The sequence below is a fragment of the Sinocyclocheilus rhinocerous genome, unplaced genomic scaffold (assembly GCF_001515625.1).
Source record: "Sinocyclocheilus rhinocerous isolate Xijiao unplaced genomic scaffold, SAMN03320098_v1.1 scaffold113, whole genome shotgun sequence".
Lineage (NCBI taxonomy): Eukaryota > Metazoa > Chordata > Actinopteri > Cypriniformes > Cyprinidae > Sinocyclocheilus > Sinocyclocheilus rhinocerous.
In genome coordinates, this window is record NW_015646846.1 from 1,832,895 (window position 1) to 1,846,316 (window position 13,422).

A 13,422-nucleotide genomic window follows, 5' to 3' on the forward strand; every position below is an offset into this window, starting at 1 on the left:
AACACGAGCGACTTCATCAGAAGCAGGGTGGGCGGAGTTAATGCACACGCACGGTGATAATGGATACCTTCATGAGTGATGTGAGTTATTATTGATTATTTTTTAAATAATATTATGAATGAACAGTCTTGTTGTTATTTCTAAAATTTTTGCTCAGACTCTGCTCAGAGAGCACAGAGATGATAGCAAATAAGTAAAGCTAACGTCAGCAGCCATGGCTGGACGAGCAATCGTTATTTTATTCCAAATGGGCACACAGAGTAAATTATTTTCGCAACTTGTTTATCGACTTGTTAATAGTAATTTGCTGTGGAATATGTGCAGATCGGGTCCAGTCGGGTCTGTGTCTTCCCGGCCGGGTTCGGGTCCATCTTTCAAATAATTGACGGTCCACGTCGGTTCCGGATAGTACATTGTTGACATTTCTCGGTTCTGCACGGGCCCGGGTCCAACTTTCAAAATAATATACGGGTCCGGGTCGGTTCAGTGTAGCACATTTACGGGTCTCTTCGGGTTCGGGTACGAATTTTTGGACTCGTGTAGACCTCTAATGTGGAAGGCTTCCTCTCATCATTTTTTTTTTGTGCCTGTATATTACCAATGAGCTGAAACGGTCCTCCATACTGAAATCAAACTTTTTGTCTCCTTTTGTCATTGTTGGATAGTCTTACTTCAAAAGAACACATGCTTGTCATTTACACACAGCAGCCACGATAGCACTGTTAGTATAACTGATATAGGCTTATGTTTTATTTTTCCTTTTTATTCAAAACATTTCCAAACATGTTAACTATATCAGGAAATATCTCGATTCTCACATATGTGTTAGTACGTTTAGCACATTTATAGATTATGTTATTTGATCAATAAATGGTGATGGGCAAAGTAGACTAATAGTGTAATCTGTTAACTACACATAAAAACCCGACTTTTTACTTAAGTATCAGATATGGGTGTCATGCCATAAAATATTTTTAATACGACTGACTTTATATTTAATGTGAATTTAATAACAATATTGTAAGTTACTAATTATAACACTTTCATACAGTGAGCAAAGAACATTTACATTATCAAAGACCATTTTCATTCAGTCAAGCCAGAGTTCAGACACTCTCAAAAGCTCCCATTTAAATCACTGAAGCTGTTTACACTGTGAAATGAATATCTTAACTTACATTCGTACGCACATCTGCACATTGTTGTTTCTGATTAGAGAATTCGCCAGAGAATTCAGTCAGCGAGCAAGTGAACAAAACACCGCGTTTCAGCGATGACTCATCTGCACACCTCTGATTGGCCATTGCATTCATAAGCTCAACAGAACCGTGTGTGATTGGTTATAATGCAGCGCTGTACAAACGCGTCTGTATCTGGCTCAGAGCCAGCCAGCGAACGCAGATTTGAATTTAGCAGCTGATGCTGTGCTGCACTGAACGATCTAATCACACCGGTGTGATTGTATCAAATATAAAAATATTATTCGGCTATTTTTTGTCTTTTGGAAGCTGCATTCAAAATCCACTTGGCTCAGAAATCTAAGGGGGCACGTACATAAATTGAAAATATAAAGATCAAATTTGATATGACCTTCAGAAAAATAAAAATTCCATTCCACTTTCTACATTAATCTGAATTCAGGAGAGAGCTCCTACAGTAAAGATGACACTTCACACTTAAGGTCGTCTCACCTCTAAACATAGCCTATTGCATACACACATGGCCATACATCACAGTAGATGTATCTCTGTCATGTCGAATTATAAATAAGCATAGAGTATGTGTACATGTCAGAGATAAGTGACTAATGTAATGTAATGTCCCATTCACACTTACAGCGATAAAATCCCTAGGGAACAGCCTTAAAAGTTGGCTTGCTGCTGGTTTCAAGAATGTGGAATCCAGCTGTACAAGGCAGCGGGTCACTGTTTGGTTTCTCGTTGGTAGTTGCCACATTATTTTTCTGCTCATTTGCATGAAGTTGACCTCTGTTTGAGAGCCATTGAAAGTAAAATGTCCAGTTGCTTTTACCCCTGCACTCTCATTAAAAAAGGTACAAAGCTGTCACTGGGACGGTACACTTTTGTACCTTATTTACCCTAAATCAGGGGTGGGGAACGTTGATCCTGGAGGGCCATTGTCCTGCAGAGTTTAGCTCCAACCCTGAAAAAAAATACCTACCTGTATCCTGAAGACCTTGATTAGCTTGCTCAGGTGTGTTTGATTAGGGTTGGAGCTAAACTCTGCAGGGACACAGGCCCTCCAGGATCAACGTTCCCCACCCCTGCCCTAAATGGTACATATTAGTACCTAAAGTGTACATATTAGTACTTTTGGAAAGGGTACCGCCCCAGTGACAGTATGCTTTTTTCTGAAAGTGTGGGAATTGAACCCATGACTTTGGCATTGCAAAGCACAACACAACCAAACAATAATAATAATAAAAAATCTGAAAAAAGTTACAGGAAATGCGAGGCTGATAGTTTTAAGTTGCATCAAATGAATTCCGATTTCCAGTGAAAATGCTGGAGACTTGTAAGTAACCATAATCCCCAAATTAGTAAGTGTCACCTTTCTTTGATTAAAGCTGCAATCACTTCAAATATCGTCTGGTCTGCATACTAAAGTTACCCCAGTAATCAGGATTGCGTGAAAGTACAAATCGAGCCACGCTCGGGTTATAGGGGTCAGTCTCTTTCACTTTCTTCCTGTTGTAGATGTAATCAATCTTACCCAGTTTTAACTTGCTAGTAATGTTTTCCAGCCGCAGTGCTAGAGAGTCCTGAACGGCCTAAACAGTGCAAGACTAGAACAAAATGGCTGGCCATTAATTGTTTATAACACGTCTCTCTCCATACCATGTTTGACCTTACCGTGCACCTGACCAGTCAAGTATATATGAGACTGAGGGTATCTCCAGGGTATTAAGGCAATTGCTGGCTTTGTGTGATTTTTCTTTCCCCAATCTCCTAATTGGTCCTATCGGGTTATCAGCATAGTGTCGGGTTCTAGAGATAAAAGCAGATAAAATTAAGGACACATTATTAGACACCTAGTCCGGACTGTGATTTGACCGGTGTAACTGCTGAGGAGTTTCTAATGTATATTTTAAGTATATTTAATTATTACTGTTTATTTAAAATATATTGTTCAATTGTATAAAATGCAATGCGTAGCATTCCAAACGAAAAAGGGTTTTCCACTATTTGTTTTTTACACAAAGTATTTTTTCCGCGATTTTGTTTTCTTGTTTGACCATACACATAATAAACTATCTGCTTAAATGAACATATACTAAAATATATTATCAAACTATTTAATTGCTTTGCTTGGAAACCGTGTGTTCTCACGTCTAAAAATACAGCAAACTATATTTTTATGACAAACAAATATTGCGATATCATACTTCAGAAATGACACTACTCAAATGACAGTCATATAATACCTAGCATTCCTCTTGCATAACCACAAAACACTAACAGCGTTCTCTTACATACTATATACATAGTTCGGTATTTGGTTACTTTGCTGTCTCACTGCTCAATATTTTAGTGTCTCAACTCTCACCTCTAGACAAGTGTGCTTCTTATGACTGCCTGTCAAATGACTGAAATCAATCATGTCTTGAAATAACCGTACAGACAAAGCAATCAGAACAAAATGCTAATTAAGTACAATTAAAATAGTGAGTGTGTATTTATGAGTGTTTATTTTCTTTTTCTTTTTTTGCCATAGATGCGTAAATATTTTTATCTACACTGTAAAATTAGATTTTTTGAAGTTTTAAATAGAACAGGTATTATTGGAGTTTGTTTTACAAGAAAATACTATTTCAGTCCTTATACTTAAAAAATTTGACGTGTTACTTGCAATTTCTTTATAATTATTTCTGTGAATTTTACTAGCAAATTTTCAGAGTGAAAATAGATTCTACACCATTTTTTTCAGTGTATGTTTTAAATTATAGCTCAACCGAATAAATGGATAAATATGCAAAGCAAAATTGGTATCGGGGCAAAATTTTTTATATGGTCTTGAAGATCAAACCAAATATTCAAGCCCAAATTTAGATTTTATATTGACTTTAAGTTGGCAATTCAGAGCAGTTGGCAGTTGATGAATGTGAGGAAAGACATTGAGATCACTGAGGAATGACCAACTTAAAATGCCTGCTGCATTTGCATACTTTACATACATTATAATAGAGCTGTGCAGTTAATCGCATGTGATTGTCATGCGCATCTCGTCAGTAAAGCCGGTTCCGTGATTAGTAGTAAATCGCCATCACCTGCTTTCAGATGGAGCGGCACAACCTGGTCCACATAGACGGTGAGCTCTGAAACATTAATGCACGCACACATACACAAGCAAAATGGCCTTAAAGATTAATGTGCTCTCATTGTGGGATCTTGCACTGTTTAGACTCTGTCCCTGTAAAACTCCACAGGTCGTGCCAACAAATCACAGGTGCTCTCTCACTTATCTCAGTGACCTGAGACGAACCTTTTAACCTCTCTTATACTGTATTAAAACCTTAATACACTGGTTTTCACACTGCCACCCTCTCAAATACTGAGAGTTGATATCGTGATTTATGAATAATAATACTGCAAAACCACAGATGAGAAGAACATTTTGTAATGACAGCAGTGATTCAGAACTTATTGGTAAAAACTGGTTGCAGGTCTTTTTCTGGGAAGAAACAAAGCTAAATGCTAATATACTGTATGTATATCTGTATATGTGCGCATACTTAGGATAGCAAAATGAATGGGCTTAACAATTTTTGAAGAGCACACTAGTAATATCTTTTGTTGTTGACATGAAGTAGTTTGAAAAGTAAAAATTGAAGGCTACTTTATACATTTAAATGTAGTTTGTGCTGACCACAATGTTTTTGGGTGGTGTTTTATTGGCTTAATAAATATACAGTGCCCTCCACTAATATTGGCACCCTTGGTAAATATGAGCAAAGCTGGCTGTGAAAATAAATCTGCATTGTTTATCCTTTTGATCTTTCTTTCAAAAAAATCACAAAATTCTAACCTATCATTGAAGTAAAACAATGGAAAGTGGGGGGAAAATCTTATTATGAAATAATTGTTTTTCACATTGGTCACAATTATTGGCACCCAATTATTGCAACATGCTTTTCCCAAGACAACAGCTCTGAGTTTTCTCCTATAATTCCTGATGAGTTTGGAGAACACCTGACAAGAGATCAGAGACCATTCCTTAATGCAGATTCTCTCCAGATCCTTCAGATTCCCAGCTCCATTTTGGTGCTTCTTTTCTTCAGTTCACCCTACTCATATTCTATAGGGTCCAGATCAGGGAACTGGGACGGCCATAGTAGAAGTTTCATTTTGTGCTCAGTGACACATTTTTTGTGTTGATTTTGATGTTTGTTTTGGATCCTGATCGAAGATCCAACCACGGCTCATTATAAGATTTCTAACAGAGGCAATCAGGTAAGCCCACAACATTAAAGATCCAGCAGTATATTTAACCGTGGACATGGGGTACTTTTTATCCCGGTTTGCTGCCAAAAAGTTCTTTTTTTAGTTTCATCTGACCATAGAAGCCAGTTCCGTTCGAAGTTCCAATCATGTCTGACAACTGAATATGCTGGAGTTTGTTTTTGGATGAGTGGGGAGGATTTTTCTTGAAACCCTCCCGAACAACATGTGGTGATGTAGGGGCTGTTTGATATTTTTTTTAGGCTTTCTAACCCCAAGACTCAACTAATCTCTGCAATTCTCCAGCTGTGATCCTTGGTGAGTCTTTGGCCACTCAAACTCTCCTCCTCACCATGCATTATAGGACAATATAGACACACGTCCTCTTCCAGGCAGATTTGTAACATCTTTGGTTAATTGGAACTTCTTAATTATTGCCCTGATGGAGGAACATCCACTTACATCCACTTTTTATTTTGTGAAGCTCAACAATCTTTTGCTGCACATCAGAACTATATTCTTTGGTTTTACTCCTTGAGTAAATGAATGGGAATATACTTCATATTTTACTCATAAGAATTTCTAGGGGTGCCAATAATTGTGGCCAACATGCATTGGAGAAAGACATTTATTTCATAATGTGAGTTTCCCCCCACTTTCAATTGTTTTACTTCAATTAAAGGTTCGAATTTTTTAATTTTTTTGAATGAAAGATCAAAAAGATAAACAATATAGATTTATTTTCACAGCCACCTTTGCTCATATTTACCAAGGGTGCCAATATTAGTGGAGGGCATTTTGTAATTTATTTAGTTAAAAGACTTTTTTACACTTGAAAAGTGAAAAGTGCAGTGAATTAAAAACAGAAGCAAATGTCATTGCACCAATTTTTTGGTCTTTAATGTTTTATTTTAAGGACATTTTTGTTTCATTTTATTACGATAAGCATATATGATTTTGTGTTTGTTCGCCACGTAATCATACAATGAGAATGTGTGAGTCCTTGTCAAATCCCACAAAGATGGAGCCAATAAATGTAATATATATTTAATAAAAGGCACTCAGAATATCATAAATAAAATATAGTGCTTAAACAATCAAGATATATCATACAGCCATTGCATACATTCATGAGATGCTAAATGCCATAATGACCACATAACACTGGCATTATCACCTTCGTCGGTGGGATAATTGTAAAAAAATTTAAATAGACTCTCAGGATTTATTGAACAATGACTTTCAATATTACTATTGATATTACAGCATACTATGACATAAAATGCATGCACACGGAAATATACTTAAAGTTTTTCCATTGACACAATGGAGGGTTGATTTAAATATTATATTTCTACCTCTAGTCAAAGCATGGTCATTTTTATCATATTCTTTAATCTCAGTGTTTTCATGCACCTTTTAAAATGTACAACGGCATGATAAAAAGCATTTTAAGTTCTATATTGCAATTATACATTAGTGTCTGAAAAATGCAATGTTACCTGCTGGCATAAGTTCATTTTCAAGCTTATTGGAAAACGTATTTCAGCTTCCGTGAAAAGTGCTGTATTGGTTTGCTTTAGTCAGTGCTGAAATGCTACAATCAAAATTTGCTTTGGAAACATTTGTTCTCTATATTTTTTCAACTTTGCTTTTTACAAAAACATGCAAATGCGCAATTTTTAAAATTTGAATAAAACAGGAAATATTCTCTCATAAAAGGGAATTCCTGCAATAAAGAAACATCAAGTTATGGAGAGACAGATTTCTGTAAGCATAGTGAAATCACTGAAAAATTAAAAATCATGTGATTAGCATAACACGTCTTACTCTTATTCCAAAGACAGAAATTGTACTCCTCTGAAAGACAACGTCTCATAAGTGAAACAAAACATGTCATCTATTACAATCATGGGCAAAGACAGACATGAGTGCTCATTTGCATGATTGCATGACAAAAACATTGTGCAATTGCTTTCATATACTTATGAATGTTACTAATATGCTTGTAAGATAATGATTCTTCCTGTTCTGTTTATAAGATAAATCCACAAGAAACGTCCTGATGTTGCAAACATTTACAAGTAAGTCATTAGGCTGGATTAGATGATATATTTGCTGCAATCAAATTAAAGCTTTTTTTTAATGTGTGCTCCGTTTGACCGACAAGTATATATTTTGAATGGCTAACTCATATAAATGTATGCTTAAATTCTTGTGCGTTTTCCAGCCATACATATCCGTGTGCATAATGAGTAAGGCTGATAGTAGGCCAGTGAAGCCTTTAGATAAAGAAGTAAGTGCTGTGTATCCTACTAGCTATCATCAATACTTTCATATATATTCGGTCAAACAAGTGACAAGATATGATGTGAAACTAATATTTGACTGAAATTGCCAAGCAAAGGTGTGTACCAAAACTTGAACTTACTCAGCATAGAAAGAAATCTCACCCTAAAGATAGAGTTCTAGCATCTCATTCTGTGTGTATGTTGACAAGAATAAAAACACCAAAGGAAATTTGGGACGAGCAGCAAGCAGATGCTGCCACAGCACGGTGGGTCATCCAAATATAACATACTTGCATGCGTAGGATACTGTTTTTAAATTCCAAACAGTCCTGATTATGTATGACAACTACCAGGGCTGTTAGAGGAGACATTCGGTGACATTGAAAGATGGATAACAGTTTGGCATAAGCTTTTTCTCTCACGAGCAGCAGCGACAAAAGGTGATGTCAGTGCAAAACTCTAAAGGAGCGACAACATCAGCAAAAGGTGGTACTAGGTGGATGCTCAGAGTGCAGATTCATGATTCCTCGGCATTAATTTGAGGGACTCGGCAACACAGGCACTTAATCGCGATTAATTAAATGCTTGTTTTGACCTCAGTCAAACGCAGCCGTTTGACTCACAAATGATGACATGAGTACTTTTTTTTCTTCTGTGTTTCATATTCCTTTTTTCAGTTCAGTGCATTTCAGTTTGTATTATTGTAAAGCCTTAAAGGGATGTTCCTTACAATATTTGTAATATGCTTCCTTTTAGTAAATAGTGCTTCTGAGGTTTTATAGTCATCCATCAAAGGTGTTTTTAGCAGCCTTTGGCTAAAACAGCGTCCTGTTTAAGGTCTCCCTTTGAAACAGCACATTCCGCAAAGGTACTGTTGGTATATGCATAGCATTAGGTACAAATGTAGAACTCTAAATTAAGCAGTTGTCAAAACATAAAACGGAGAGTTTCTAAGTGCATTGTTGTATAGTCATTATTGCTAGTAATGAGAAATATACCTATCCTTATGGAATGCCGTTTTTCCCTGTCTGCCAATTCCCATTGCTCTTGTCCAGCGAGTAATTGCTTTCATACTTCTCTTCAGAACTGCTTTTCTGATTTGCAGCAGCCTCAGCAGCAGCATCAATCATCTGTTTCTCCGCCTGCTCTGTTTCACGATGGTAGAAGTAGTTGAAGTTGGAGACGATGACAGGAACGGGAAGTGCAATGGTCAGTACGCCAGCGATGGCACAGAGGATCCCAACCATCTTTCCTCCCAACGTGATAGGGCACATGTCACCATAGCCAACCGTCGTCATTGTGACCACAGCCCACCAGAATCCTTCTGGGATGCTCACGAACTGAGTATCAGGTTCGTCAACCTCAGCAAAGTAAATGGCACTGGAGAAGAGGATGACGCCAATGAAGAGGAAGAAAATAAGCAAGCCCAGCTCCCTCATGCTGGCCTTCAGGGTTTGGCCTAGAATCTGGAGGCCCTTAGAATGGCGGGACAGCTTGAAAATCCTGAAGACGCGCACTAATCGGATGACACGTAGCGTAGCCAGAGACATGTTCTGGTTGGCGGTGGGGTCTTCATCGTGGGTGGCCATCAGTTCCGTTATGACGGTTATGAAGTAGGGCATAATGGACACAATGTCAATAACATTCATGATATTGCTGAAAAACTCGCTCTTGCTGGGGCACACTATGAAACGTACTCCAAGCTCAAAACAGAACCAAATGATACAGATGGTCTCCACCACAAAGAAAGGGTCAGTAAAAGCAGAGAGCATGGCCTTAGGATGAGGAGTAGGGGATAGAAGCGTTCCATTGGCGTCACGGGTTAAGTTGACAAAAGCAGGCATAAATTCACGCTCATCACGGAATTCCGGGAGCGTCTCCAGGCAGAAGATACAAATAGATATAGTGATGACAAAAACAGACACTAAGGCCACTGACCTGGCAGCACTGGAGCTCTCTGGGTACTCAAAGAGCAGCCAGAATTGACGGTGAAGCTCACTGGTTGGGAGTTGAGGCTCAGGGTCTTTGATGAAACCTTCATCTTCCTTGAACTGTTCCATGACCTCATGCCCTAGTCGATAGAACACTATCTCATCAGCAAACACATCCAATGGCACGTTTGCTGGCCTCCGAATCTTACCTCCGGACTGATAGAAATACAAGATTCCATCGAAGCTGGGGCGGTTGCGATCAAAGAAATACTCATTCTTCATGGGGTCAAAGTAGTCAATCCTTCTCATGGGGTCTCCAAGCAAGGTATCTGGGAACTGATTCAAAGTTTTAAGTGTTGTCTCGTACATCATCCCTGAGACATTGATAACCACTTTTTGTTCACCCTCCTCGAATTTCTCCTTTTCAGCAAAATAGTCCTCGCAACAATCCTTGGCAACTTTTCCTAGAAGTGCCTCATTGGGACTGCCCTCACTGCTTATCAGAACCTTCCAGTTGGAAATCAGGCTGTTGCAGCTTGTTGTTCCTTTCTTGCTGAGTGTTGGTGGAGAGGCAGGTGAGTGCCTCGGCTGTCTTCCTCTCTGAGGTGAGTGTGTGATTGAGTTTATGCCATGGGTCCCCTGGTTTGGTTCCAGGGCATCTGAGGTGGGTGAGGTTGGATATCCCGAGTCACTCGGGTCTCCCAGATTGATTCCGATGTCATCCAGGTTCTCAAAGTTGACTAGAGGAACCTCCATGGCCTCCCTCCCCTCCCTGGGGCTGAGCTCAGGCTCCTAACCCAGGATGAAATGACAGACGGGCAGCCAAAAGCACAAGCCAGCCAGCCAGCCCACTCTGCACCACAAAGTGCAAAGAGATCAGAAAAGATTCAGGCTGGTTCTGCAGCAGAGAGCCGAATCCCAAGATACGGTCAGCTGATCTGCAGATTAAGACAAAGAGAACAAAACAGATGTGTTACTGCATCAAAGGTAATGTTGCACATTAGTCAGGCTAGGAAACAATTAAAGCAATCTAAAGTAATATAAACTCTACAACAAGACAATGAAATAGGAACAAACAGAGATTTTAGGCTCAATTATTTTACTCGATACTTTACTCAACTGCAGTCCATTCAAAATTAAGCATGCACATTATAGGTTAGGGATTAGTTCAATCAAAAATGAAGTGTTATTATTTATTCACCTTTTTGTTGTTTCAATCCTGTAGGACCTTCTTTTCAAGGGTTTCAAAACTATTATTAAAATACAATGAAAGATGTGCTATATTCCAAGTCTTCTGATTCTGTATGATAGCTTTGTATAAAGAACACACTGAAATTTGACAGTGAATTTAACAGTCATCAGATCTGTCTGATGCGTTAACAAATCATCCAGGCCTGCCTTGGTAGCTTAATCAACCAATTCACTTAAAATATTTAACCCAAAAGAACAATTCAACAGAGATGAGAATGAATCCAGCACCTCTACCAAATGAATCAATCCTCTCTGCTTTTCTCATGAACTCATGTCATGATTTTCAGTGAATAATACGTTAACAACATTTGTGATACCTTACTGGCAATTTCTAAGTTATACAAGTTTGGCATGGCCAATATCCTGTAAGGATATACATTACAACTAACAGATTGCATTTAGTCTCTCCTTGAATGTTGCTAAAAAAAAAAGCATAAATAATGCATTCAAACTGAACATGTTTTCCTGTCCTCTCTATCTACTGCCAAGTGTGCTTGAGAGCTGAGAACTGCACTTTATCATCATTTCTCTTTTATGGCCTCTTTTAGTGACACACACACACACACACACATTTGAATTCACATCTTCTGTATTGTAGTATTTACAGCAATAGAGCTGTACTTACACTGTTGAATATGGAATTAATAACGCTCAGCAAAAGAATCCAGAAATTGTAAGCAGACACAAATCTTCGGTTACAGACACATTTAGCATGATTTTTGGGAGACAGCCAGGAAATATTGAAAGATTCAGACCTCAGACTTTATGTTCCAGGTGTAATATAAGTTAAACTCGTTTTAACAGCATCCGTGACAGTTCCCACAGGCAGTAATTTTGACTCATTTATTCAGTTTTTACAAACTAAAATGCATTTATTTATTTGTTTTTTATTTATTATTATTAATAAATAATATTTATTTATTTATTTTACAAAAGGGGCATATTAATTTAATTGCTTCCATATAACATTTATTATTTTTATTGAGCTGTAAAATTGGTTCAATCATCCTTTTATCTGTCGGACTAGACTCTTCTAGATTAACTTGTGGTTATCTGATATGGATGTAATTCCTTTAGGTTGAGTTTCAGGTAAGCAACATATTGTTACATCACTTCTTTTATTTTTGCACACATTGAGTGAAAGCACTAGCTTTTACATGTTCACAGAATAAGTTTTGGGTTATAATCTGCACAGATAATGTTGGTAAGTAATTACACTAATCTTGTGCCATACCTATTAGAAATGATTATATTGCAATGCTTTATTAATTTCCATTCGAATTTTGTTGTATTGTTTTCTCCTGCGCATTATGCTCTAGTGGAGTAGCAATCGATTGTCGAAACCAAATAGTTCATTAGGCATGTCTGTGCAAATGGTGGGAGTTTTTTTTTTAGAATGTTAATGATTGTTATTTATAATTAATGTATTACAGTTTAATTTATGCAAACTTATCATTCTTAAGTTATTTATACCAATTGAAAAAGAGTAATCTTCTATGCAACAGTGCCCTATGCTACGATATTGTGGTAGAAGTAGTTTTAGTTAGTTTGAGGTTAGTTGTTAGTTTCTGTATTAATCAACAGCATCAGTGACAGTTTAAGATGTTTAACCTAGAATATTCTTTTAATATATACATTCAACACACTTTATTCCAAATCCAACTAAAGCAGCTTTTGGATTCCAGTGCTGTTGCTCTCAGGGTCAAAGGTCCAGTTTGGGCCTCTTATCTACAGCGTTCTATTTTCCAGAGAGTTTAATGGAGACAGGTAACCATAACCTTAACAGAGGATTTAAACAGCTACCCCTACCACTTGACACCATAGAACACACAGTCGCCAAAAAGAAAAGCTTCTGGCTCCATGACAGCTTGTGTGGCTACACTGGAAGGTAACGCACACCTCTCACCTTCGCTCTGCGTTATATTCCATTGACCCTATTAGTATACAGCAGGGCCTATCTTTTCCATTGTCAGAGTAGCATTGTTGGATGGGTGGGTTACATGGGCATTCTGTTTCATGTGGCCACATTTTTTACAGCATTGGCAAGATGGCCTCGTTTATATGATAAGTGCATGTTTGCAGTGCTGGTGTTGAATTTTTAAGGAAAAGTTGACCAGTGCTGAAGGATAAATAACAGCATCATACTGTTTAAATTGTTATTCGCCCAGCTGTAGTGGCCACATACAGTATGACTGAATATCTGCATTTTACTTAAAGAGAGAGCTCACCCAGTTCACCCAAAAATAATTTATCATCATGTTGTTCCAAACTTGTATGCATTTCTTCCTTCTGTGGAACACAAAGAAGATATTTTGAAAAACGAGTTTTAGAGCCGAACTTTCTTCAAAATATATTCCTATGTGTCCCACAGAAGAAAGAATAAAGGGTTTTGGCCAACCTGAGGGTGATTAAATGGTCAGATGATTAGAATTTCAATTTTCTGCTGCCTCTTTTTTAAAGGGGTCATATGATGCTTTTTTAAAGATCATT

At 37.7% G+C, this 13,422-nt stretch overlaps 1 protein-coding gene across 1 annotated transcript; it reads right to left on the bottom strand.

The window, feature by feature from the left end:
* Positions 1–8,754: 8,754 nt before the first annotated feature.
* LOC107708091 (potassium voltage-gated channel subfamily A member 10) lies at positions 8,755–10,437 on the bottom strand. Its single transcript, XM_016512237.1, has one exon. The coding sequence runs from the start codon at positions 10,435–10,437 to the stop codon at positions 8,755–8,757; it is 1,683 nt and encodes a 560-aa protein (XP_016367723.1).
* Between the last annotated feature and the right edge of the window lie 2,985 nt (positions 10,438–13,422).

Excerpts from the sequence above, each read along its gene's own strand:
- LOC107708091 (XM_016512237.1), bottom strand. The coding sequence starts at position 10,437 with ATGGAGGTTCCTCTAGTCAACTTTGAGAACCTGGATGACATCGGAATC.